The 26,721-nt window shown below is 30.6% G+C and overlaps 5 protein-coding genes across 14 annotated transcripts; 2 read left to right on the top strand and 3 right to left on the bottom strand.

Moving 5' to 3' along the window:
- LOC126854462 (patatin-like phospholipase domain-containing protein 2) lies at nt 1–2,910 on the top strand. 2 transcript variants are annotated; one of them, XM_050601235.1, is made up of 6 exons: nt 1–422; nt 1,059–1,171; nt 1,619–1,738; nt 2,031–2,156; nt 2,401–2,484; nt 2,592–2,910. In XM_050601235.1, exons 1-6 carry the CDS (start codon nt 263–265, stop codon nt 2,664–2,666), a joined length of 678 nt encoding a protein of 225 aa, XP_050457192.1. In that variant the 5' UTR covers nt 1–262; the 3' UTR covers nt 2,667–2,910. The 2 variants fall into 2 exon arrangements, with proteins under 2 accessions (XP_050457192.1, XP_050457191.1); XM_050601234.1 differs by having other exon boundaries at nt 2,031–2,219.
- A 129-nt stretch (nt 2,911–3,039) lies between these two features.
- On the bottom strand, nt 3,040–12,518 carry LOC126854444 (transcription factor SPT20 homolog). 5 transcript variants are annotated; one of them, XM_050601199.1, is made up of 22 exons: nt 11,731–12,194; nt 11,546–11,616; nt 10,259–10,369; nt 9,956–10,150; nt 9,697–9,815; nt 9,016–9,265; nt 8,736–8,948; nt 8,305–8,486; nt 7,984–8,184; nt 7,727–7,883; nt 7,577–7,642; nt 7,072–7,425; nt 6,723–6,882; nt 6,406–6,611; nt 5,963–6,110; nt 5,535–5,728; nt 5,316–5,450; nt 4,958–5,057; nt 4,519–4,592; nt 4,134–4,311; nt 3,850–4,016; nt 3,040–3,566 (listed from the first exon to the last, which is right to left on the bottom strand). In XM_050601199.1, exons 3-22 carry the CDS (start codon nt 10,304–10,306, stop codon nt 3,438–3,440), a joined length of 3,276 nt encoding a protein of 1,091 aa, XP_050457156.1. In that variant the 5' UTR covers nt 10,307–10,369; nt 11,546–11,616; nt 11,731–12,194; the 3' UTR covers nt 3,040–3,437. The 5 variants fall into 5 exon arrangements, with proteins under 5 accessions (XP_050457156.1, XP_050457154.1, XP_050457158.1 ...); XM_050601197.1 differs by lacking the exons at nt 11,546–11,616; nt 11,731–12,194 and adding an exon at nt 12,217–12,518; XM_050601201.1 differs by lacking the exons at nt 11,546–11,616; nt 11,731–12,194 and adding an exon at nt 12,217–12,518 and having other exon boundaries at nt 7,072–7,404.
- Nucleotides 12,519–12,571: 53 nt separating this feature from the next.
- Nucleotides 12,572–16,896, top strand: LOC126854447 (uncharacterized). Of its 3 annotated transcripts, none has more exons than XM_050601210.1 (3): nt 12,572–12,601; nt 13,316–13,566; nt 13,954–16,896. In XM_050601210.1, the coding sequence occupies exon 3, from the start codon at nt 14,008–14,010 to the stop codon at nt 16,729–16,731; it is 2,724 nt and encodes a 907-aa protein (XP_050457167.1). In that variant the 5' UTR covers nt 12,572–12,601; nt 13,316–13,566; nt 13,954–14,007; the 3' UTR covers nt 16,732–16,896. The 3 variants fall into 3 exon arrangements, with proteins under 3 accessions (XP_050457167.1, XP_050457165.1, XP_050457166.1); XM_050601208.1 differs by having other exon boundaries at nt 13,316–13,800; XM_050601209.1 differs by lacking the exon at nt 12,572–12,601 and adding an exon at nt 12,962–13,022 and having other exon boundaries at nt 13,316–13,800.
- A 375-nt stretch (nt 16,897–17,271) lies between these two features.
- LOC126854453 (lipase maturation factor 2-like) lies at nt 17,272–21,716 on the bottom strand. The gene is made up of 10 exons (XM_050601222.1): nt 21,405–21,716; nt 20,815–20,998; nt 20,571–20,672; nt 19,915–20,108; nt 19,656–19,834; nt 19,314–19,563; nt 19,025–19,230; nt 18,667–18,919; nt 18,333–18,549; nt 17,272–18,206 (listed from the first exon to the last, which is right to left on the bottom strand). Exons 1-10 carry the CDS (start codon nt 21,496–21,498, stop codon nt 17,927–17,929), a joined length of 1,959 nt encoding a protein of 652 aa, XP_050457179.1. The 5' UTR covers nt 21,499–21,716; the 3' UTR covers nt 17,272–17,926.
- Nucleotides 21,717–22,589: 873 nt separating this feature from the next.
- On the bottom strand, nt 22,590–26,650 carry LOC126854452 (cGMP-dependent 3',5'-cyclic phosphodiesterase-like). Of its 3 annotated transcripts, none has more exons than XM_050601218.1 (12): nt 26,188–26,648; nt 25,800–25,916; nt 25,216–25,463; nt 25,030–25,139; nt 24,825–24,964; nt 24,569–24,755; nt 24,277–24,458; nt 24,009–24,193; nt 23,603–23,867; nt 23,228–23,512; nt 23,003–23,148; nt 22,590–22,932 (listed from the first exon to the last, which is right to left on the bottom strand). In XM_050601218.1, the coding sequence occupies exons 1-12, from the start codon at nt 26,314–26,316 to the stop codon at nt 22,701–22,703; spliced, it is 2,226 nt and encodes a 741-aa protein (XP_050457175.1). In that variant the 5' UTR covers nt 26,317–26,648; the 3' UTR covers nt 22,590–22,700. The 3 variants fall into 3 exon arrangements, with proteins under 3 accessions (XP_050457175.1, XP_050457178.1, XP_050457176.1); XM_050601221.1 differs by having other exon boundaries at nt 25,216–25,276; nt 26,188–26,646; XM_050601219.1 differs by having other exon boundaries at nt 22,746–22,901; nt 26,188–26,650.
- Between the last annotated feature and the right edge of the window lie 71 nt (nt 26,651–26,721).

Raw genomic sequence — 26,721 nt, 5'->3', positions numbered from 1 at the left:
TCAGTCGTCATAGCACATGTATTTCTTCGCATTTTGCATTACTTTGAGCGGGCGGGTAAGGCGAAGAAGAAATCAAGAGCACTCTTCGAAAACGCGCTCTTCTCGTACGCGATTTAAAAATCAGACACGCGGGAGTGACAGATCTCGGTGATTTTTCCCGCGTTTTGTTGCAAAGATACGAGAGGAAAGGAAGAACAGACGACGCGAAGGATAGCATCGCCACGCGTTATTATATTATTAAGACAAAACGACAAAGGACGACATGAATCTGTCGTTCGCTGGTTGCGGTTTCCTCGGCATCTATCACATCGGCGTTGCTATCGGTTGGAAAAAGTACGCGTCTCATTTACCGCTGAATAAATTAAGCGGCGCGTCCGCAGGTGCTATGGCCGCGTGTTGCTTACTTTGTGATATATCTCTTGGTGAGTGCCTGATTTTGACAATTTTTGAAGAGTCGCGCGACAATTTGCCGAGATAAAATTAATTAAATCGAATGTATGTCTATTATTATTTTTACTTTGATATCATATCTCTTCTTTTTTTATTATATATCATATTTTTAACGGCACAAGTGAAGTTTTCACATTAAGTCTTTGATCGAAGTTTATCTTCAATCGTAAAATTATCGTTTTAAAAAATTTTAAGCCATTGATACACTTTGCTCATACCGATAATATCATTCATATGTCACAACATCATACATATAGTACATGATCATTTTTATTTACTATTATCTTTAGAAAAAAGAAAACTAATTTTATAGTTAGTTTTTTAGATACACTGTGCAAGAATTTACATTTTAATTCACGCTTTTACTTTTATTTTAATAGAAAATGTCTATCTTAAAAAGAAATTGTGATTGTATAAAAATATATAAAAATATCAGTATGCAAGATTTTCGTCTATATAAAATAAATTATTTAAATTTTTGAATTCATCATATTTTTTTAATAACTAAACATATAAATACATGAATATCCTAACAACCTCAATTAATTAATTTCACTTTAAATAAACACATATATATGATTGTTTCACATTCTTCTTTTTCATTTTAGAAGAAACTGTAAACGGTATTTTATACATGGCACATACAGCGCGACAACACGCACTTGGACCATTCAGTCCATATTTCAATATGCAACACATATTATTTGAGAACCTACAGAGGGTTAGTATAATAAAAAAATGACAATAATATTATTATATTGAAAATTGAATTTCAAACACGACTGTTTCTCTATAGGTATATATGCCGCTTTTTTATTTCAACCTGAATAACATATTTTTATGTTCAATAACTATACGAAGCAAAATTTTCAAATCAGCTAGAGCTTTGAAATTTAAAATAAATTGTTTATCAGCTATTATTAGTATACATGCACTTTAATAATTTTACTATTTGTTATTAAAAAAAAAATAATATTCAAAAAAGAAAAGCGAAAATTTTCCAACAGAATAAGAGATAAAAATTAAAATCGGGAAACTCTGAATATATAGTATACACTTTCAGGTCATTCTCAGAGTATTATATATCGATAATATATACTATTTAAATCAGATTAAAAGCTTCTATTACCATAATGCAAAACGAATGTGATTCTCGTTGTCATTCTAGATTCTACCGGACGATGCTCACATCCGTGTAAATGGCAAACTGCATATCTCTTTGACTAGAGTATATGATAGGAAGAACGTGATAGTCTCACAATTCAATTCAAAAGAAGACTTACTACAAGTAAAAAAATATGTAGCTTTATATCACTTAGATTATAATTTGCATTGCTCTCTGTAATCAAAAATAAAAATTGATATAGATTGATGTAATAAATTTATCATATTAAAATTAAAACAAAATATTATTATAATAGCAAGTTGAGTAAAAAGTAATTCTTATTATTTGGGAGAAATTTTACTAAGGTTGCAAATCGATTTTTTTATATAAAATGTAAAAATCTTTCCTCCCAAGGAGGCTGTTTATATAAAAAAATTTTACGTTTTATATACTAGTATTTCTTTTTTATATGCAGGCTCTACTAGCCACTTCGTTTGTGCCATTGTATTCTGGTTTGCTGCCACCAAGATTTCACGGCATCAGGTACATGGACGGTGGTTTTAGCGACAATCTTCCTACGTTCGATGAAGATACTATTACTGTATGTCCATTTTGCGGAAAGAGCGATATTTGCCCTAGAGATATCTCGCATCAGCTTTTTCACGTACGTGCTCGTCTTTCGCGCGTACTTCTTTGCTAAAGAAGTTAAAAAAAATAATAAAGATACAATTAAAAATAATAATCTTAAAGATGCAATTAAATTAACGAGCATGCGTCTATTAATAATTAGCTCGATGATTTTAATTATCGCACGTCTATATTATTAATGTGTCTCTATTTTGCAGCTCAATGTCTCTAATGTGAGCATAGAACTTTCTAAGCAAAATATATATAGGTTCATACAGGTATTCTTTCCGCCTAAAACAGAGGTAAAATAAAAAATCTTAGTTATATCCTCTACTGATACGATGTAAAAATGTGTAAAATATGCAACAAATATAATATTATATATATTTTTTTTCTTTTTGAATTGCAGATTCTCTCGAATATATGTAGGCAAGGATGCGACGATGCACTACAGTTTTTGCATGATAGAAATTTATTAAAATAACTCAGAATACACTCGTATGTAACTTATTGTTAGATAAAAAAAGTATCCGAGCACGTTGTGATCAATAGTAAAATTTATGACATAAAATAGTAATTATAAGATACAATACTTGAAATATATAACCAGGTAAGATTCGTAAAATAATATTTTTGATATTTGTTTTGAAAAAAATTTTTAAATAAGATAAATTTTAATACATTAAATGAAATTTGTTGCATATTATTAAATCAAATAAAATGTTGATATATCAAAGTCACTTTTATCAAACGATATCATTCGCTTTCTTTTTTCGTGAGATAAATTGAGGATATGATCAATTTAAAGATTTTAATAAGTGGTATGAAAAGGGATAAAGATCAATAAAAAACTTGGATATTTATTACATTTTTAATATAAAACGAATCGTATCGTATGTATAAGTCATATGTACAATAATTGAAACCTTCCTAAAGCAACGTTTAAGGCGGGATTGACAGAAATAATTTTATTGCACATTGGCGTAATAGCATTACGATATTGATCTGGTAAAATATTATTTTATATATTCTCTCTGTTGGCAAACGTAAATCGTTCGCAAGTAAAATCTCTTTCTAATAAAAGTGGACATAATTCAAGAGAGACACAATTCATCATACATTTCCACATGAGAATATTTATAATCTCAAATTCGATCTTAATGTAATATATAAATGCCTAATTACATTTCTTCTAGGCGGGCTCCAATTATTTCGACGTAACATGATCATAACATTATCATTTATTTGAACATGTTCAGGCGGGATCTTCCCCGGGGGCAGACGTGGAATTTCTCTGAGCTTCAATTTGGGTTCTACTTTGAGAACTTCCCGCCGCGACGGCAACTTTATGCTGCGCAGCTAGACATTGTTGTAATTGTTGGAACTATAAAATCAGAATAAATGTTCCTTATCTTTCATGTAATGATATAACTGAATCCTTTAAATAAATATAAATGTGCTTAGAGGGGGTTTTTTAAATTAATTATAAATATTGTTCTATATAAATTTTTATGGACTATTTGTATAATTTATACATTTTTATAAATTAATATAAATAATATTTTTCGTCTCTCTTTTCCTCTTTTCTCTAATTTAATAATAAAATTATTATTTCACTTCAAAAGATCTATTCAGAACAAATCTTTTAATATATAATTTGTACGTACTTGTTGTTGTGATAGAGTAGTCACCCCGAGACTTTGCGTTTGTTGGCTGCACTGACCAGTAGAAGTCCTGGCGTGCAAGGATTTTGTCAATAGAGTTTGTTTATTAACAGGTACTACTTGGGTAGAAGGCGTGGTCTGTGACGCCATAAGCACAGGTTTCGTCGCGGCTGTATATGTACAAAATTTATATATAAATATCATTATAATCAATAAACGCGCAAAATGCTATATGAAAAAATATTGATCATTATCTGTTTTCATAAAATTCGAGATTGTACACTTACTCATTATAGGAGTTAATACTTGTTTGTTACCAGACAATATCAACTGATTCGCTGTTTTGGCAACTGTCACTAGCTGATTCGATAGAACAGCCGATTTAACTTGATTTGATTGTACTTGACGAGTCATATGATTAAACCGCGGCCTTTGAGATCCAATGAGCTGGATTGCTTGTCCTCCCTAATGATATATAATATTAATTATAAAATCTTCGGAATATATTTGTGCAAAATTGTGTACAATATAATAGACTAGATATATATTTACAAAATGTAATATATGTAGAGATTTTTTATTTTTTATAATTATAATTTTATATTTTATTAGCCTACAATAGTGGATACACTCTGTGTAAAAAATCTGCAGTTTTAACTGTTAGATTAATACCTGTGCGAGAGTTACTGCATTATTACTCCTTATATTTTGTTGTGATAATCCTTTTACAGATGGTATTATTTGGGCTGAAATGCATATGGCCAATGAAATATTAGATATCAAATGATATTGCATATAAAAAAAGATAAATATATAAATCTTGAAAACATCTATATCTTCAGGATATATGTATTTTATATAGAAACATAAAGTTATCTTAAATTGTTAAGACAGGTTAAGTTTTCTTATAAACATAAAATTTTTCTATATTGTATTAAAAAATAAGGAAATTGTTTTTATAAAAAATTTTCTGTAACTATAAAATTATAAAAAGTTTTGTAAAACAATTTATATTTTTCTAAAATATAGATATTTAGAACAAAAATGTATAAAAAAAAAAATACTAATATGGAACAAGTTTAAACAACGATATGTATAAAATATATATTACCAATTGGTAAAGACAAATGAGCAGGATTGGCAGGATTGGCGATCACTACTGTTGGCGTACTCCCAGCGATAGCTGTCGTAACGACAGTAGCAGCCACCATCTAAAATAGCATATAACGTTCCAATAATATTTACAGATTATATATTATTATATATCTTTCATCTATATTTTGTACATCGTAATAATAATCCTTTTGGTACAATACACATGCACCCAATAGATAGCTAATTAGCATATGCTAAAATATTTTATGTAGGATGAGAACTTACATGTATATGTATAAAAAAAATATTCCGCTCATTATCATTAGTCCGCAAAACTGTTTTGCAATTATCTGTATAAGTAAGTCGATACTAACGCTCGAGACCGTCGTGCAGGTATTTGTGGCGGACGATATAGGCAGGGAGACGATGACTGGTGTGACAGTGCCTGCAGAGCTTGGAGACATCGTAAATGACATCGTGATGGGTTGCGGCAAACCCGAAAACGATACCTATCGAAAAACCGATAGTACACGTAGTATATTTCCACTATACATCAGCTTGTATAAAATAATTGAACAATCGTCCCAAACAACCTGTACGTTTTGCAGGCCGTTGATAGGATTTGGCAGACTAGTGAGGTTCACGCCTTGTAGATTCACATTAGTCGGTGACGGACTGGTCATTGGACTCGCTGGTTGACTGCTCTGACTGGAAGAAGCAGTGAGCCGTTCGAGTAGTGACGAAGCCGAATTCATCCCGGGTATAGGATTGTCCGCCGACGGCGTGCCTATTTGAATCGCGTATATTACATTATTAACGAGACTAAAAAAATATTGATTTATAATAAAGTACTATCTAATTTATATTTAATACTCAAAATTTACATTTTTAATAAATATTCGAAATATTGTCAATTCAATTTTTAGCATTGTATATAATCAATATGATTAATGCATACAAGTTTCTTATATTGTACTTATTGTTATAGAATTGTTAAAAATCTGTAAATATTGTACTGTACCAGCAAGCATAGCCGAAAGTCCCGGCATTGACAAGCCAAGGGTAGACGTGGGATCCTGTACTCGCGCGAGTCTCACAGTGGTCGTTTTCAGTGGTTGTTGTTTGCATCCTAGCTGTCCAGTCAAAGCAGAATTCAAACTCACGCGTACCTGAAATTTTGGTCGGAAATATTAGCGACATTTAAGTAGATATTTTATATCAAACTAATAAATAATTAATCCCACACATACATACACACGCGCATACATCAATCAATATAAAAAAAGAATTAAATATATAAAATAATTATTAATTATATATGCTTGATTAATATTACAATATAAACATCCATTTGAATTCTGTGTGTGTGTGTGCATGTGTGTGGGTGTGTGTGTGTGTGGATACAAAACATAAATAAAACATATATAACAAAATGATAAGTTATTAATAAATTACTAAACATACTTGACCCGTAGTGCTAGGTACATTGATCACGTTGCCATGACTAAAAACTCTAGATGGGATGGAAGCATTGAGAGAAATCTTTCGGGGTTGAACTTTCTGTTGAGTCAAATTCGCAGGAGTGCTATTTAATAAACTAAGAATCGCGGCGTTGCTCGACTTGCTTGAAGCTTGCGCATTGTTGTTCATAGCTGCGGCTGCAGCATTGGCTGCAAGATACATAAAATGCAATGTCAAATTATGAAAAGCACAAGCATTGTGGATAAATTATATGAAGAAAAAACGTGAAAGTAATTTCTGATTGTAATGCAATAGCAAACCTGCGGCTTGTTGCTGGAACTGATGTGCGGAATTCATGAGGGAAGTGACAAGAGCACTTATTGCCGGATTTGTCGAATGCTTCTTGAACGGCGGCTCATTTTGATTCTGATTGGCAGTTTCACCTATACAGTTCTGCGTTCCTGCTTGTAATTGCGCTTGCTGTAAATTTTAAATAAAAAGTTTAAAAAGATAAAAAATTTTTACAAACGTAAATTAAAAAATTCTCATTAATTTTAATTTTATGTAACATTGTGCAATATCGCGTATTTGCATTTTTCTATTATTACATGGATTCAAATTCAATGTATAAGTCTGTGTCATAAAATATAGAAAAGCGAATAAACTTACCAAGACTGGAACATTAGTGGACGTCGCGTTATTAATAGTACTATTCGACTTTTGTTGAAAGACCAGAATACCAGACCCATTACAAGTATTGTCTGCTACTGCCATCGCGGGATTATCAACTTGTATGGAAGTCGACGCATTGGGACCACCATTAGCCAAAGACTGTCCTGAGCTCAATATAGTAGCATCGTTCTGTGGAATAACTTGTGGCATATTCGCCGAGTCCACGCATGATAGACTATTTTGTACGGAGGTAGTGGCTTCCGTCATAGCCTTCATCGAGGCTACTTGACCAGTCAAAGTATTTAATTGCCCTTGAGCCCGTGACAGAATCTGAAATGGCATGCGTATTTGCTGGAAATTTTTACACAATTGTGAGACAAGGCAGTACTCGATTATTGACAAGAGATTTTTATATATGTTTATATATTTTTCTTATTTTATATCATCAATAGAAATATTTAAGTAAATTTTATTTTCATCTTTTAAACTTATAATTACAAACCTGCTGTGCTATCTGTTGTGATTGAATTTGTTGCAATTGTCGAGCCGTTAATTTCGCTTGTTGTGCCTGAAAAAAAAATTTAAAAAAAGGAATATTTAAAATAAGATAATTAATTAGAAAATATTACATGGAAAAGAATATGACATATACCTGTTGATGTGCTCGCTGCATGCCAGGTGTACATGCAATACGAGTCTGTCCTGATATAATATGTTTTATTCTCACATTCTTCCTACCCTCTTCCGTAAATATTTCTTTAAACTGCTGATAATAATGATTAGCCACGGCTCTGGTACCTAATGTAAACCTAGAAAATAAATTCAGTGTCGCAATATTTATACAAATACTTGTATTTAAAAAGTACTTATAAATAAAAATTTATACACATTAATATAAAATGCACATACCGGCAAGAAGAACCATTCTTCTTTCCATCACAATGATTTTTATCCATATAAAGTTCTCCAAGGTACTCGGAAGTAGCGGGTCTTTGAAGGATCGAGAGCTTTATATAATCTTTACTTTCGGCAGGCTCTAATATATACTCTTCTATAACTTGTGGCGTACAGTCTATCGTTTCTTGTGGCCGTTCATATGCTTTTGCATATCTAATCAAATTTTATTACTAATTAATTTTGCAGATATTTTACAGTAAAAATATAAAGACAGAAAAAGTATAAGCTACAATAAATAATACAAAAAGAAAAAACATGATTTATCATAAGAACCTTAAAACTTCAATTGCTGAAGATGGTGGAAGCAGAGGGGGGCTTGTGAGAAAAGGCGGTGGGCAGGCAGTGTTTGTCGCTAATCCTCTTCTTTTTGCACGGAATTTTTGCATTAAGTCCTGTATTGTTTGTCCTTCTGGCTGGGCCAACTGTTCCAATTTTCTTTTTCGATTAACTGTGACCTAATATCAAGCAATATAATGTTTACTGCTGCTTCATGCAAATTAGATGTAGCGCATAGCAAAAATATACAACAATTTCTTCATATTGTTTGCTCATTATTTAAATATTATTCCATATTATTTAATATCCAATAATTTTTTTTTTAACATATTTCTAGATTTTTTAATTACTAATAAATTAATTACTAATAAATTTCTTAAAAATATTAATTTATATTAAACTACAAGTTTCAAACTCTAAATTATTACCTGAGAAAACTTTTTGGCTTGTCGCATAAGTTGATGATCGGTAAGCAATGATTTAGACTGTTTAATTCTTGTACTAGCTAAAGTGGGAATAGGATTTGGATCTAAGCATAAAGGTCCTTGAGTAGCTGCCACTAGATGTGATTCCAACATTAATCGTTCCTCATGGCTCCAATCTCCGTCATTTGTAAGCGTCGACACATCCGAAAGTACACTCTGAATATATATAAATAGGAATTATCGAAATTTAATTTAAATCATACATTCAATGACCAAATTTTACCTGTGTCGTAGGTTTAAGAAGTACATGATGAACTTCGGCTCTGTTGTGAGAATATGACTTTCGATAATCTCGAACTTCAGCAATTATGCAGCCATCGTAAAATAAATGTGAATAATTGGATTCTAATTGTTCGGCTAACATAGCCGGTAGTTGGCCATTATCTATGCACGAAAGTAGTTCACCCTGTTCGTAACCCATCAGTTGAGTCTCAGCTAATAATGAATTTTTATCATACTGATTCCCCTTATCACTGTATTGAAAAAAAAACCTCTACATTAATGGTCATCAATTCTAAAAGTCTAAGGAATTAATTTATATTTTAATAAAGTAGTTATATGTTAAATGTATTTCTCTGATATAAATATTAAATGTCTTAAACTTGATCAAATTAAAATTCTTAACATATTAGGATTGGCACTAACAATACATTAAAATAATTTTATGGCACAGAAATAGCAATCATACAGCAACATTAAAAAAAGCAGTCAGAAAGCAAAAAACTTAATATATTTATAGTTTATAATGTAGTTGATCATAAAAAAAATTGTAAAGCTTCTTTTCATAATTTACAAATTGTAGTAACATTATCACCACTAAGAAAAAAACGTCGAACTATATCATAATTATTCGACATTTTAGATGTTTTAGAAAGATAATTAACATTAGAGAATGTATGCTCACCTATTTCTTACAGCTAATGAGTATCCTTTATTACCAGCATAGAGATTAACAATTAATGTATGTAAACCTTCTCGTTGCACTAACCGTCCCAAAAGATCACACTCATTCTCTAGATTGTTCTATATAACATTTAAAATACAACGCATTTTATGTATTTTATTGTATTTGTGTACAAAAATATAAGCATAATATTGCGTTTAGTTTTTTATAAAAATTGAAAATTTAATAAAAAAGATGTATATGTAAAAAGTGGACATACCAAAACTGAATCTGGGGTTGCATGAGGAACTTTGGAGAGTTCTTCAAAATAGAGTCTGGTGAGTTTGGATTGGATACTATGCCTGGAGTGACTCTGTTCTTTTTTTTGAGAGGGCAACGATTTATTCGATATTAAGGCCAAAGAATCCGGACCTAGTGCATTCTTCCAACATCTGGATACTTGATTAATCATATCCTGCATAAATGATGTGATGAATAATCATTTAGTAAATTTAAACAATATAGAATAATAATTTCATTGTTATATATTAATGGATTGAAATTCAAAAACTTTCTCACACACCTGAGCCTGCTGACACGCATCTTCCAAACTACAGGCTGCACCAATCATTGTAATTTTTGATTACTGGTGCCACTTAATGTCATATCTGAGGCGGTAATAATCGTTCATATTCTGAAATATATCCCACTAAATGTATTACTAGATGCACTATTTGCTTACATAAACTGTAATTAGTGTTGAAGATAAACTATGGATAGCATTAAATTATTTGTATCCTAAAGATATGGGAAAAACAATTGCTATTTGACCAATAGCTTACATATACATATACATATAAACACACTTATATATATTAAATATATTAATAATAAAGGAAACTTTTTTTAATTTGTCAATAATCAGTTTTGAGACTAAAAATTGATTACAAATAATATTACTTAGTAACAAAGACAAATTTTTCTTCAAAAATTTCTAATTTCTAATTTTCAAATAATAAACTATTAACTACTTGATTAGTCTAATGTTAATCTTTAGAAAAAAATAAAATTGTACAATTGTATTTTAACTGAAATTTATTATATCAGATATAACCTGTAAATATAATTATATTATTAAGTAATACAAATTAAAAGGGTATTTATATAACTTTGATACATAAATGTTTCAAGTAACATAAAATCAGTTCTGTTGTGTATGTATATCTCCTTTTTCTCTCTTTTTCTTTTTCTACTTTTTTATATTAAAAATAAACAATATAGATTTTTGAAGAAAGAAAAGAAAAAAATAAAATCTAGCATATAAAATTATATAATAGATGTATAGCTTTAAATATATAAAATTTGCATGTTTCTTCTTAATCACTTATGTTAAACAAATTTTTTAAATTGCAATTTGCAAATCTGTTTTGTATTTTTAAATATATCTTGGATATATTTATCCATCTAATAATAATTATCTATTTAATATCTTTCATTTATAAATAACATTTTGGAGCTACTACAAATTTATAAAATATATATTAGACTATTTGCACATGTATGTATTTCAAATTTTTGATATGTGCACAACATAGCATGCCATATAATGAACATTTTTCTTGCAATATTACTAAACCAAATTAAATTAACAAACTCTTCATATATTGCAGCTTAAAATATAAATAATAAAAAACTGATGGCAAAAATAATAAAAAATAATAAAATAAAAATAAAAAATAATAAAAATAATAAATAATAAAAACTGATGGCAAAAACTGAAAAAAAAGCAAAAAAAACTGAATGTAGATCTCTCTACCATCAGAGAATCACAAAAGAAGTCCACATGTTTTTACAAGTTAAATCAACTTACCATCACAGTGCATTCTACGTAATGGCTCTTAAACAACATACACATGCTGGATGTTTCATCAACAAATTTTTCTACAAACATCATAAAAACATCAAGAAACTATAGGAGAGAGAAAAATTTGAAACTGATTTATTACATCTCCAAGAGACAAGGCAATTAATAACAACTACCGATAGGCAACTCACACAATTCTACCATCAACACACATTTAAAATGCCATTGTGACAGTCATAGAATCCATTTTCATGCGATTTTTCGCAAAACTCGAGAAATCCCGCCGCGTTCGATGAGACTAATGATACCCTATGTCATCTCCACGACTGACGCGGGGGGAGGGGGGGATATGCATAACATTGGAAGAGAAGTGATAAACAGACAAGACCGATCGGAGAACTCTCTATCGCGGAGGATAAGGGAAGACGACGGAGAGGAAACTAACGGGGGAAAGGTGGAATTTCCCGGTAGCGTGCCGTGACAGACGAAAACAAACTGCGAGAGCGCAATCGAGCGCGAGATCGAACGGGGTTAAAGGAGGTTAGGGTCTTGTCAGTTCGCGGGAGCGTGCGGTGGTGGTGGCGGTGGCGGCGACGGCATCGCGGCGCGATGCGGTGCGTCGAGAACGCACGCGGCGCCGTCACCGCGACCGGAGCCGCGGGCCCCGCGCGCTTTACCTTTGCTGTGCCGAGGAGGAGAGGGTGCGACAATAAACATCGGATGCGCACGTACGGGCACAACACGCACGATCGACCTCAGCTCAATTCGCACGTCATAACCTCACCGTCGCACTCGCTCACGGGGTTGGCGGTCGGCGCGTCGACTAGCCTCGACGGAGACGTCGTAGAGTTCGCTCGTCTCCTGGTCTCGACGCGATGGGAGACGGCTACGACAGCGGGCGGCTCAACCGTTCACTGTACATTCCGGCATGAGCGATATTTACAAGCGACAAACGTCATCTCGCGCAGCGTAACCTATTATACAAACACCGCACACGATCGCAGACTGGGAGAACCCAACCTCTCCGTGCTACTTGATTACTATAGTCTAGACGACGTAGAGGTGCGTTAAGAAATCTTACGTGTGGGCTGAAGTAGTATCGAATTCACCAATCAGGACAAAAGGAACAAAGAATTTTTTGTTCCCATTGGTCAATTTGATACTGCTTGATGTCACGAACAGAATTTTTGAACGCATCCCAGTTGATTCGTGTTTGCAACTATCGCATCGATGTCGGTATGGTCGGTATCTACTGCAGTCCATGTGTTTGGAATTACGAACGAGTCAATCCATCTTTAGGATTTGCGATATCATTCTAAATACTCATGTATCGTGTGTAATAATTAATTGAAAAATATAAAGATAATATTTTTTTATTATCTTATTCACGTCCTGTAGGATAGAGGAAAATTTTCGGAATTTCAGACATTTTTTATTCGATAGTCAATTTCTATGACATGTGATTGTTTTTGACAGTTGCAAGGTATTTCTGAAAGCTCTCATATAAATTTTCTATTTTTTTTTTTATTATAAAACTTGCGCTAATAATATATAATATATTAAACACTGTATATTAAGAGAATCATACATATATAGTTATAACTAATATTAAACATATAGGAAACAAATTTAACTTTATGAAAAGACTGGAACAAATAAATTTATGACAAGTATTATTGGTATTGCTATAATGATTTAGCTGTAGAGACACTACAGAAATTAATAATAACTATATATCATATGTATTAATATTATCTGTTCCTTTCTCGTTTAAAGATACCCATCATTGCGATAAAATATGTACGCCACTGAGAAATAACGGCGTCTGCTATATAACAAAACTACTGCATATGCGCGGGATATATCTTTTGATCTATGTTTTCGATTTGTTTTTCCGTCCGTTCCGACAGTTCCAACGACACGTGTTTTTATTCTTTACATGTCAAAACTTGAAAAAAGGCAAAACAGATGAATGTTACACAAAAGGATGGATAACGATTTAAATAATCAGAAGAAGAAGAAGATATGTATGACTCCTGATTTCACGCTATTTTTGATTGTATATACGTTAAACGCGTGAATGAAATGAACAAATAGATCGTGCAATTTGACAACGATACATTGTCCGATATTGCGTGATTTTAATTAAGTGACATTGTATACGAGTATTTGTACGAGAGAACTTTCTTTGGATTCCAATGTTGTCTTGACTCAATAAATCGCGCGTACGTTCGATTCGTACGTACATCCAATTGATATCGGTACATAAGTTTACCTTTTGTTTATTGAATGCAATTAAACTATAGATTATATAATATACTATATATATATATATATATATATATATATATATATATATATGTGTGTGTGTCTATGGATTAAACGCTTTATTGTATTTTGTTCTATTTTGTCAGATGCAGAGATACCAAACATATTGAAAAGAACGTGCGAAGAAATCTCTGTTCATTATGAGCGACGATTCTGACATTGAAGCTGATATTCAAGCTCTGACTGAAGCTTTGGCCTTGCCTACAAACAGCGATTCACAACAACAGTTTGTTTCTAGTAATTCTCGACCTAGTAGCACTCTTTCGATAAATTTTGATGGCAGCGACGATGAATGTTTTAACTATATCTATGCAAATCAGGACAATGAGTCTCTGAACGCTTACGAGATGAATGAAAAATTGATCACAGGCCTGATGATGGCTAAGAAAAAATTGATCGTTTTGCTACAAGAGTGTGAAGGGAAGATAAAGGAAGTGGAAGAAAAAATGAGTTCCAGTGAAAAGACAAGTTTACGTACTCCTAATAGAATTGCAGTTACCAACGCTGGCATGCCATATTTTAAGGATAAAAATCATTTTAGAGCACCTAAGAACAGCGACATGATATTAAAAGAACAACGTGGTGAGTTATTTCTGCCCTCTCTTAAAAAGCCGAGTCGTTGGACCGGAAGGGACCGAGAAATACTTTTAAAGGCCATAGAAAACGAGGCTATTGAATCGATACTGTCTAAAGGATTTACTGATGAAATTGATGATAAACAATCTGATGAGGAGACATTGAACAATCAAACTAAAAAGATTGCATTACCACTGCCTAGAAATTTTAAGGAAATGGTAGGGGCGATTGACGAGAGAGGGTTTGATTGGCACAAAATTTCTAGAACAGATTTCGAAGATAAGCATTCACCGAGTGAATGTCAAGCCATGTGGAATGTCTATTTGCATCCCGACTTCAACAAGAGCGAGTGGACAAATGCAGAGGATAAGAAACTGTTGCAGTATGCCAAAGAATGTAAATATCAGGATTGGGACACAATTACACAGTTATTAGGAACAAGTCGTAGTGCTTATCAATGTTTCATTAGATATAATACTATTAAGAAGATGCCATCCTTGGGACATGCTTGGACTAAGGAGGAAGATAAATGTCTTGAGAATATCATAAGCGAACTCAAAATTGGAGATTATATTCCTTGGTCTGAAGTTGCTAATCATATGCGGCATAGAACCAAACAGCAGATTTACACACGGTGGATGTATAGGAAAGCGCCGCACTTAAAGAAAGGCAGGTTTACTTATGCGGAAACAAAAACTCTCATGGAAGCAGTAGAAAAATATGGCATGGACTTTTGTAAGATCTCAAACGTCGTGATGCCATATCGAACTTCTATACAACTCAACGAACGCTATCGTACAATAATGGAAAACGTAAACAACGATAAAATATGGACAATCGATGATGACGAAAGATTGCTTCAATTACACAAAAATTATAATAATGATTGGTCCAAGATAGCCATGTTTTTTTCCAACAAATCAAGAACACAAGTGAGACAACGATTCAACGCGCTACAAAAATACATAAAGAAAGATATTTCTCTTCAAGATATACCTAGACCTAAAAACGATAAACAGATTTCAACATATAAAGAATTATCTAATCATATATTAGAACAATGTAATAAAATCGCATCGATTGAAAAACATATTGTAAACATTGATGATATTCAGCTAAGATTGTATGAAATTCTTAGTTTACCTCCTTTAGAAACTATCAATTCTCAACAAGCTTACGATTCAGAACAGCTCGTGTATGATACTAGAAGATTGTATGATACATTGAACCTATTGAACGTCAATCTTGATTTGTCAAGTAATTTTATAAATTTTATGCATCTAAATAAAAGGGAGAAACAACTTTTGGCTTCTCTAAAAGAATATGTAAATATAAGAAATAATGGAATACAAAATCATGAGCGAATAGAAAAGTTCAGAATGCAAATGTTTGGTCCTGTCGAAAAAGTTAGCGAAAATTCTTTTATACCACCACTACCGTTTGATGGATACATAAGAACAAAGAAGGTAAAAAGAAAAGATCAGTCTATAGATTGTGAGCTAGATATCAATGAAAAATTTCTTATCGATGTGCCTACAGAATTCTCTATAACTTTCTATATAGATTTTATTAATCATGAGGAAGAAATTCAATTTTACAAATTTAGTCAATTGTTATTAAACGATTGTTATAAATGTGCTGAACGACATATAAATTTATACAAATTATTAGAATGTAATCTCTCTTTTGATAAAACGAGCATTTTACCAGAATACCATAATAGTACAGATGTGGATTCGAAGTTGACAAACTACAAGCAAAGAAAATGCTCGAATAAATTGCAAACACTTATTAATATGGAATATATGAATGATGAAGATGAAGAAAAGCTATTCATTACGCCGAAAATAATTACACCGAATCGAGCAACTTTATTAGGTCTCAAGAATTTGCTTCTTTGGAAGTTATTGTATGAATGTCAAAATAAATCTGAACATTGCGCATTAGTGTTCAAAAGTGAGCAACAAGAAACCAAACAAACAACAAATTGTCCTATACAAACAGAAAGCACCGAATATAAATTGCTGCAAATTCGCCTGCTGCAATTATTTAAACTTCCCATAGGTTTATCAAACTCCATATTGGAACTATCTGGACCAGCACCTATATTTTTGACAAAAAAGGAAATGAATCAAAAAACCGTTTCGAAAAAGAGAAAATTTGAAGATATCTCTGTAGAATTGAGCAAAGAAACAGACCACTTTAATATTTTTGCCAATAGCAATTCTAAATTTGACTCCAATGTTGGAACTACAGATCTTTCCATAGTACGTGATTGCAATTTGTAATTTGTAAAAAATTTATAAAATTTATAAAATTATCGCAAAATAATATTTGATTCTTGATATCATTAAATCAATTAAAGAAAAAAGAAGCAAGTAAACTAAGTTAAAGAAAGTACATTTTCTCACAAATATGTTACATTCTCCTTTATTGTTTTTGTATTAAACTGATGTAAGGTAAACTTATTTATTACAATATATATATATAATAATCTTCCGAAAATTATTTACTATATTACATAACTGTGATGATTAGAGATAATGGAAGTTTACATTTATATATATATATATATATATATATATATATATATATATATATATATGCACTTTTACTACGACTATAGAATATAAAATTAAAACTATAAAATTTAAGAAAATAACAAATATAAATTTTAATGGCTATAAGAGAGTGGCAACTAGTTAAATTTAGTTTTATGTAATTTATTTACAACCAGTGTAATTAATATGAAGGAAAAGATACAACTTTTTTCTTTGTAAAACAATATTAGAAAAATGCATTAGCAATAATCTAGGTAAAAAAATATATTGTATTTACATATAGTATGTTTTTTTTTATTTTTATGATAATAAACAATTCCTTCTTTATTTTATTATAAATGCTATTCTATCGTTTTTAAAATTAGCAAAATTAATAATAATATGCGATGCTATATATAATAACACTTATACAGTTTAGAGTCGAGTATTACATATTGTTTATAATCAACTTAAGCACACGAAATAATAAAATAGATTATTTTAGACAAGTATAAACAAGAGGTACAATAAAATACACTTTGAATATATCGTCCATTAAATGTCAAAAATGTTAACTTATATGAAATAATATGCGTTTTTTTTCCTCTTCTAAGATATTTATATATTAAGATATTTTAGAGCGGGCGAAGATTTATTGAATACGCGCATTGTACGCGTCATCATACATGATACATTATTATACACGATAATGGTTAATATTGTCTGACAAAGATCTAGCATACGAAAAGAAGAAATATAAATGTATATTTTACATGCAAAAAGTACCTGTGTGTGTAAACTATGCTATATGCAAGTACATAATCCTCATTTAGTTAGTACATATATATATATATATTTTACAATTTGCATGCTCTGTTTTAATATCGGTATCTCTTAATTTTTGTAATGTCTCTGTAAGTTTTATAAGATTATCTTTCAATAATTATTTCTTTTTTGACACCGAACTCCTGTAACTTGTTACAATAACTGTACATCCACCTGTAAAGACACTCCACAAAAATAAACTCGCTTCTATCTTACTGACTAAAGATCTCAAGTTGTCCAGAATAAATTTAAGTGGTTCGTTTGCGATTTTAAAATCAGGCTTGTCTTGAATAACCTTCATTTTTTTCACATAATCGATAAATGGTGGATGATCTCGGCTAAATATCGGAAAATATTCACCCTCTTTCTCTCTGGTCCACCAAGCATTAGTATTTGTTCTATATGCGGGAACATTACCGATAAAATATATGTTACTCTGGTTCGTGTAAGTTAAATTCTATATATATATATATATATATATATATATATATATATTTATTATGCAAAATATAATATGTACTTACGTTTGGCTCCATGGTGTATAATGATAATAATAGAGACTAGCTCTGATATATTTCGGCGGTCTATCTCGGAATGGACTTTCGACGGTATTTATTAGAGCCAGTACCTCAGGCTGTCCAGTCAATAAACGATAAGTTAGTGACATTAACCATGGATTCTGTTTATATGTACCTAATGCAGCAAACCACATTTGCCAATCGAGACGAGGTTGATGAGGTGCTACACGAAAAAAGTTAGCTTATTGATAACTCCAAAATAACGTATTTTATATCAAAATTGAATAAATAAACATGTTGAATAGAAATATGTATAAATGTATATGCATATACATCTTACCAACAAATGGCAACGAATTGTTAACGTTTCCTGGCTTATATAAAAATTCGTATTCCTTCCAAGGTCCATCAATACTGTCACTCCCTTCTATTATAACTTCTGGTCTACCTTCGACTCCTGTCATACGACGAAATAATCCATAGCTGTTTACTAAATGAAGATGATCCACCTTTGCATGCATCTGTTTCAATTGGACTGATATCGTCGAATTTTTCGATAAAATCGTAGAAGTATGCAAAGTGGAATATGGTACCTGTAAACATTTTATGCCTTACATTTTATATATATGCATGACATATTATATGTTTGTTAAAGGCTTAGTAATTAGAAATAAATTAGAACTGTCTGTTGTACTTACAAGGCTTAGAGCAAAAATCAAACATACTGCTATAGTGTAGAAAATTGTAACTATCGTTGTTGTAATTTTATTACGCGTCCCTTTTATAGTCATAGCAGAATTAGATATCGAGTCCACTGCCGTTAATCCGAGAGATGCTATACCGATGCATATAGAAAATGATACTACGCGAGGAAGAACATAATCAAATTGTTCTTTTGTAAATGCTACAAAAAAAAGAACAATTATTATCAATGTAAATATACATTAAATTAAATTGCTATTGATTGTTATCAATAAAATAAAATACCAATATCAGATTGAATGGTCCAATTGTCTGTTATCCTAAGATTATAATAAATATACGTTCCGTATATAACACCTCCATAAACCAATACACTTATTAATGTCGAGAGATAATTTATAATACGAGACTTATCATTCTTAGATTTTCGTTTATAGAAAAATTGATCATCCAGTAAGGATATGCATAAACAAATCGTTAGGAAGTTGAAGAAATTGTAATTTCCAGTGGCAATTATACAGACTTGCAAAAATACCTAAAATATTAAAGAAATATAATGATAATAATAATCGATTTATAAGTGTAGACATTCTAGCTTATTATAGATGTATCACACAGCTAACATACCTGTAAGTAAAATGCTATTATTCTCACTTTTCTGTTCAGGAAGAAAAATAAGAACGGTATGACAAGTTCAATAACATTTGCAGCAACCGTGCTTAATCGAAGAAACCATGTTGGCAAATGATGTGCATACCATGCCAGAGGAGTAGGTATACATTGAGATTCAAAGTGAACATTTAGAGCTACAAAACACAGATAAATATTTCATAAATAAAAAATGTATAATATGTTTATATATTGAATTTTATGAAAATTATCTTACCATCTAATTTCCACCATAATGGACATTCTGAGGTAAGTTTTACTACTCCACTAGCAAACATCAAACGGAAAAGTAACCAGCGCACAGTCCAGAATGTCACAGCATCGCTCGGAGTGCTTGGTTTTCCACGATGAGAGTACCAAAATGGTGCTACAAGTATACATAGAAATCCGACCTCCAATAATAAAATATCCCTGCATAAATAAAAAAAAACATATATTTCATTAAATTATTAAACAATCGAATCATTAGCAGTTAAATGAACAAACCATATGTAAATGTTATAAAATATATTAATATATATTTTGCATTATACATATTTCGCTTATATATATTTTTTAATATTTTACATATAGATTTCGAATGTATAATAAATAAAGTTTATAAAGTTTAATTTCAATATCTGGAAAATTATGACAGTTAATAGTATTCATTGAGTTAATAGTAATGTAATCCTTGTCATTAAAATGTTAGTCACATATATTATTTCATATAATATAAGTTAAACCTAAACTTATATAACAGTGTACATGTAAGTACACTAGTGTGTTGTTGGTGAACTAACAGAATAATGCAATAGAATACATTTTAGAAAAAATATTAAAACTTGCAATAGTGGAAACTACATTATATAGTTAAAATATTATAAAACTCACCATTGGAACCACATAAATGTTTGACCAATCTGATACAAAGAATAATATAAACTCCATAGTCCTGCAAATATTGGTGCAATGCAAAATTTTTGCGAGACAAATCTGCAATATAATATGATTTAAGCATTAACAAGACGACTATATAACTTTAATATAATTAAATTTGTAAATTATATTACATTTTCTTACAGTAAAAATATTTTTTTTAGTGTTAATCTTGTAGTTTTTTAATGTAATAACATACCCTGCAAAGGAGAGAATAATTCCAAGAAGAGATAATACATCCAACATGTACTCTACGTTTAAACCTAGATACGGTGCAAACCATAAGAATGTCGGTTTCTGCTTCAGCTTATTAAATAGCGTTGCGCGTGTTTTCAGATCCACTTGTGTTCTGGCTGGTAAGATTCCATTATCGCCATACAAACCTATTTCATATTATTAAAAATTTACATATACACTCCGCAATGGAATTTAAACATAATCTAGAATTATAGTTTGATTCATAATCTAGATATAAAATCTAGATATAAAATACATTATCCAGTAAAAAAAAACTGTGATTAGTAACTATTAGATAATAAGCAAAAACTTCTATATTTACAATATTCCGAAGCATCACACAGAAGCATAATTGAAATCAGTATTTATAAGCATTATATCCTTGTTTTTTTTTTTTTTACGTGGCAAATATACATTCCTTGAATTAACATATTTCGCGAATAATAAGAAAAAAGAAAAAATTCCCATGCGATCAAGAAAACATGAGAGAAAATAAACACATAACACAAACTCAAGATATTGAAGGATATCTTAAAGTATATAAATACCTACCCGGAATTTGTATGTAAAAGCTGAGGAATGCGAACAGGTATATAATGCAGATTCCACGCAGGAATAAATTACGGGTGTAGCGTACTTGCGCCATAATCGGCGTTGGTTTCCGTTTTATGTTAGAAAGTTGATATTTAATCGCAATAAAGCGCGACTAACTACCGGCGGTAATAAATGCAACACACACACACGCACACGTATATACACATCGAACTCGGCGATTTTCGACGTACTTATATACATATATATAACGTTATACGGGAAACGCGGAAATATATATATAGACACACACACACCACACACACACGTACATATCATATACACACCATGCACACACACATACACACATAACACAGCGAGAGAGTGGGATCGTCGGAATTTACCGAACCGCCTTTTTTACCTAACGGATAGTTTTCATGAGTGACAATGCGATAACAAGATGATTGATTATTGTCAAACGAAAAATGCATCGAAACTATAAATTAATTATGATCTCGTGCGTAACTAAAATATCTGGTCGGTGTATTACAAATATTACAAAAGTAAAAATTAGAAAACAATTTTCAATATTATATTTATTATTTGATAAATTTTTTTATTTTAATTTATTTATATTTATATCCATATAAGTATTAATTATTCCTATGTACATTTTTAATATATAAACACAGCACCACTTTTGATTTAATTTATATCACATTTAAATTACCATTATCAATGATATATATTTATAGAAATAAACATATATATATAAATAAAGCACATATTGAATAAATTGTAATTATTCATACATAATTTATTCATACTAATAACACGACTTATATATGCACTGATAAATATCTGTATATATTAATAAATAATAAATTATATCAGAACACTTTAAATTTATGGTATTATTTCAACAATAATTATATCAATAATATATGTGTGCAAATACAAATTGTTAAAATTGGCAGTGCATAATATACACTTAATGATTTTATTTTTTCCTTTATTTATTCAAATATTTGAATTATTTAAATAGAATTATCTAACTTTAGCTCATTGCTTTTAAAATCACATTTTGATTTTTAATTGCTTAAATTTAGATATATATCCTTAAAAAGAGAAAAACTATATCAATCTGTAAAATTGATTTTTATGTAGTATAAAATGCAAAGAATCTGTCACATCTATTGCATAATATTATGAAAAATAATTTTTTATTATCATTCTGTACCAAGATTTTTATATGTAAAACTTCAAGTTAAATGTCATTAAATCTTGATTTTTTTCTCTCAGATGTTATTTTATGCATCATTCTGTGCTTCCTCTGCATTCATCAGAATTTTCCATGAAACATTGACTTCCTTGAGCAAACGTTTTAAGTACTTCGTCTTCAAAATTGGGATCAAGCAAAATATCTATTCCTTTTGTTCCACACATGGAATATTTTTGAAAAACAATCTTAGCCACTTTCCATAAGGAAAGATTGTGTTCTAATGCATGAACCAGAGGCTGTGCCGATGGAAATAATAATGACAGATTACTAGAAAATGAAATAATATAATGAAAATAAAATATATAATATTGAAAAAAATATTATTGAATACACTTACGTAAAGAGAGGAATGACTAGATTAGTAATAAATTGTATTTGGAGATCGGGAATGGACGCACGTTCTCTGTCCATCATTTCCACAGGTGCGTTGCCCATGCTCTTTTCTAAATCTCCTTGTGAAAAGAATTCATCAAATATCTGTTCCTGATGTAGAAAATTATAATTTATTTGTGAGTTACGAGTCTATAAAGAATTCAAACATTAATGAACAAACAATATTTACTGCTGATTTCTTTGAAACTTTCCAATCTTTGGTTTGATCGCTAAGATCACAACAAGTCATAAGCATTTCAAATAACAACTTTTGTTGTTTTGGATCATCTTTGTTATATTTATCACATATCACTTCTTGCTTATATATGCTACGAAAATGAGAAGCTAAATCAGTTGCAAGTATATTGTTCCTCAACAAATCCAAAGCTTCACTGTAGTCGTCACTATCCAAACTTTCAAATATATTGCAGCCTTCAGTATTTAAAATACACATTGTTTGCGCAAGATGATGTCTCTATTAAAAAGAAGGAAAAATAAATCTATTTTTAGTTTAAACTAAATTTAACTCAATTTTATATATGCACATATACATATCTTGTTTTACCTCCATAACAGAACCCTCTGAGCTATAAAGACTCGCTAATACAGTACCACATAGAGTTTGAAATGAATTATTAGTTCCTCTATGATCTATGTCATGACACAAGCATGATACAAAAAACACCAAAGCCTGTAGAGGTGTCATATAATGTTCCTCAATAAGTCGCATATTTTTTATCAGCAAATATGCAAAATGTGCCACAGAAAATGCATGTGTCCAATTATGATAAGGTGCATCTCTGTATCCTTTCTTAACATACAAGATGAATCTAAGAAAAATGTTACTAAATTATTGTATATTTTTTTAAATAAATATAGATTATACATTTATATTTTTTGTATAATAATATATATATATATATATATATATATATATATATATATATATACATAATATTTCATATTAATACCTTGCAAGTGTCGGTATTTTAATTCTCCAATACTTAAGGAAACATAAATCTGTAAACATTTTAATGGTATAACAAGGCATATGTTTGTAAGGTACACTCCTCGGAATAAAGTGGAATTTATTAAAATCTTTAATATTGTGATCATCCCTGCAATTTAACAATGCTTCCACAGCAGATTCTTCCACCTAGAAATCAATTTTCTATTATGAGTGTACATGTAATAATTATTCTATATTCAATTCTAAAATGTATTATAATAAATATACACCTTCATGTGATACATCATTATCTCATTGCTAAGCTTATTTCGAGCTTGAGCATCCTGCATCTTTTTATAAACAATACTATGCATTATTGATATACCACAATAAATACTAAATGCTGTCGCAATTTGTTCGTCAAAAGCATCAAAATATAAACCGTTTATTTTATTGCATAGTTGAGCCACTCCTAAAATATGAGAATCTTATATAATATACTTATAATTTTCATATATTTATTACAATTTATTTTAATTTGCAATACTTTTGTGCAACAAATTTAATATACGTCTAATTTACCAACAATGCCTTTCTCATCCCGTATTGGAAAGCACAAGATATTTCTAGTCTTAAATCCTGTTGCTTCGTCAATACCACGATAAAAGAGAGGATGATTATACGCGTCTCGGATATTAAGTAATTTACCAGTAGTTGCAACATGACCAGCTATACCTTGTCCAATAGGGATTCTCATTTCATTTACAGTCTGGAAAACAAATTATTTATATAAAATATTGATGTTTTCTCAATCATAGTGTATGAAAACTATGCTTACTTCGTTGGTAGAAATGCCATCAAATACTTTTGCAACTAAATCCTGTTGATCAGGGTCCAAAAGAAATAAGGAACATCTTTCTGCATTTGTTAATTTTCTGACTTCTGCCATAATCTCACGCAAGAGATCAGAGAAATCTCCTATAAATTTGAAATAAAGATAAATAAGAATTTAATTTGTATATTTAGGAAATTAATTATCATACCTAAATGTGTGAAGAGCTTCCTAGAAACATCTAATAAGTTTTGACATTGTTGTTTTATACGAGTCTCTTCATAACAGTGTAATGAACTAAGCAAATGTCCAAGAGTAAATCTGTAGGATTTTATTTCGAATACATTAGATGTTTCCAATAACAATTATGATGAGGTATAAATTCCTTCTACAATACCTAAAACATTCTTGAACTATTTCTGTACAAGCATGCCTAGCTTCATCTCCATCCATATAACCTACCAGGCATACAAGCAAAACTGTATAATGTTTAAAAGGATGTTGTATCGGGATTATTAAGAGGGACTGTGGTGTTGCATCTGTTATTCTATTAATATATGTCAATAACTCTTCATCAAGGTTTGCAACACTCAAAACTAATGATGTTTTATTAATCACAGCCTCGTATAAAACATTGTTTGTTATCTGCAAAACAAATTTTTCTTTTCCATATTCAACAAAAAATATATATCGAGTTAAAAAATATATATCATTAAAAATATGATTTTTACAAATGTTAGCATACAAAATGTTTTAGTATTAGAGGTATCAAATATAAAATAATTTAAAACAATATTTATCTTATAAACAAAACATCTTGTTATTAAAATTAATTCTAAATGCTGAACATAATTATTAATAGAAGAAAATATTTTGTTCCTTATATTAGAGGATATTTCTATGATTACTTGATTGAAATTGTTTGAATATACTCTCTTAATATAATTTATTTTTATAAAAACTTTTGCAGAAGAAACTTACAAGAAATCTCAATTCTCTGTCCAGGATTTCTTCGCCAATCACATGAATAATCATTTCCTCAGACTCTACCAATATTGATATGAGAAAGACCAGTTTTGCATTTGTTGCATTCTGCACCTAAAAGAAAAAAAATAAATTAATAAGGAATAAATACAAATAATTATAAAAATTATATACAATCGTAAATTTAATTGCACATATAAAAAAAAATTGATTGCTTTTTTTGTCGTATCTGCGATCTAGCAGACGACTATGATCATTCACGATGCGTTACTATTGGTCAATCAGCGCGAAAACTCGTATCGTACCGATCATTCAAAGATGCTCCAACGCGAGGATCGCAATTATATATATTATACATATATACGATGCGATTATAAGTACATACGTATTTGTTCAACCGTTGTTGCACCTCCGTATATGGTAGATCGCACAGTTCCTCGATTAGCGAGAGGATCTTTGCCGGATCGGCAATCAACTTGCAGCTCATTTCGAGAAATTGGATATAGTCGAGCATACATTCGAAAATCTCTCGTGATCATTTCAAAAAGGGACTCGACTCGGCGGGGATTGAATGATCGTAGAAGAATCCCTCGATGTTGATAGTGTCGCCATGATTTTTCGCGTGAAATAACATTAATTGATATCAGATGTATAAAGTTAATTATGTATATAGTTGGTCATGAGCGTATATCCACAAATTCGATTACAATGCGTCAAACACGACTGCACTACGTTTTTGATTGTGTGTCTATTGAATCAGGAATCGCGCGCGACTACATCGAAAGAGATTTTCTTTTCTTTTTTGCATTAAAAATAAATTTGGGTACGTTCGAAAGAGAGAACTCTTCGCGCTCTCTGATTTGGAACGCGATGTAGGGATAAATCTCTAGAAAGATATTTGGGTTCAGAAATACATCGT

This window comes from Cataglyphis hispanica, chromosome 14 (assembly GCF_021464435.1).
Source record: "Cataglyphis hispanica isolate Lineage 1 chromosome 14, ULB_Chis1_1.0, whole genome shotgun sequence".
NCBI lineage: Eukaryota > Metazoa > Arthropoda > Insecta > Hymenoptera > Formicidae > Cataglyphis > Cataglyphis hispanica.
The sequence above is the reverse complement of the archived record's forward strand: the minus strand, read 5'-3'. Positions and strand labels throughout refer to the sequence as shown.

Excerpts from the sequence above, each read along its gene's own strand:
- LOC126854452 (XM_050601218.1), bottom strand. The coding sequence starts at position 26,316 with ATGCTCGACTATATCCAATTTCTCGAAATGAGCTGCAAGTTGATTGCC. Across the intron at positions 25,917-26,187 it reads AACAACGGTTGAACAAATAC|GTGCAGAATGCAACAAATGC; the intron begins GTATGTACTTAT and ends TTTTTCTTTTAG. Across the intron at positions 23,513-23,602 it reads CAGAGGGTTCTGTTATGGAG|AGACATCATCTTGCGCAAAC; the intron begins GTAAAACAAGAT and ends TCTTTTTAATAG.
- LOC126854447 (XM_050601210.1), top strand. The coding sequence starts at position 14,008 with ATGAGCGACGATTCTGACATTGAAGCTGATATTCAAGCTCTGACTGAA.
- LOC126854453 (XM_050601222.1), bottom strand. The coding sequence starts at position 21,498 with ATGGCGCAAGTACGCTACACCCGTAATTTATTCCTGCGTGGAATCTGC. Across the intron at positions 18,550-18,666 it reads CAATTCGTTGCCATTTGTTG|CACCTCATCAACCTCGTCTC; the intron begins GTAAGATGTATA and ends TTTTTCGTGTAG. Across the intron at positions 18,207-18,332 it reads TATACACCATGGAGCCAAAC|AACAAATACTAATGCTTGGT; the intron begins GTAAGTACATAT and ends TCCCGCATATAG.
- LOC126854462 (XM_050601234.1), top strand. The coding sequence starts at position 263 with ATGAATCTGTCGTTCGCTGGTTGCGGTTTCCTCGGCATCTATCACATC. Across the intron at positions 1,172-1,618 it reads TATTTGAGAACCTACAGAGG|ATTCTACCGGACGATGCTCA; the intron begins GTTAGTATAATA and ends TTGTCATTCTAG. Across the intron at positions 1,739-2,030 it reads CAAAAGAAGACTTACTACAA|GCTCTACTAGCCACTTCGTT; the intron begins GTAAAAAAATAT and ends TTTTATATGCAG.
- LOC126854444 (XM_050601197.1), bottom strand. The coding sequence starts at position 10,306 with ATGATTGGTGCAGCCTGTAGTTTGGAAGATGCGTGTCAGCAGGCTCAG. Across the intron at positions 6,883-7,071 it reads CCACTAATGTTCCAGTCTTG|CAAGCGCAATTACAAGCAGG; the intron begins GTAAGTTTATTC and ends TAAAATTTACAG. Across the intron at positions 3,567-3,849 it reads CTACTCTATCACAACAACAA|TTCCAACAATTACAACAATG; the intron begins GTACGTACAAAT and ends CTGATTTTATAG.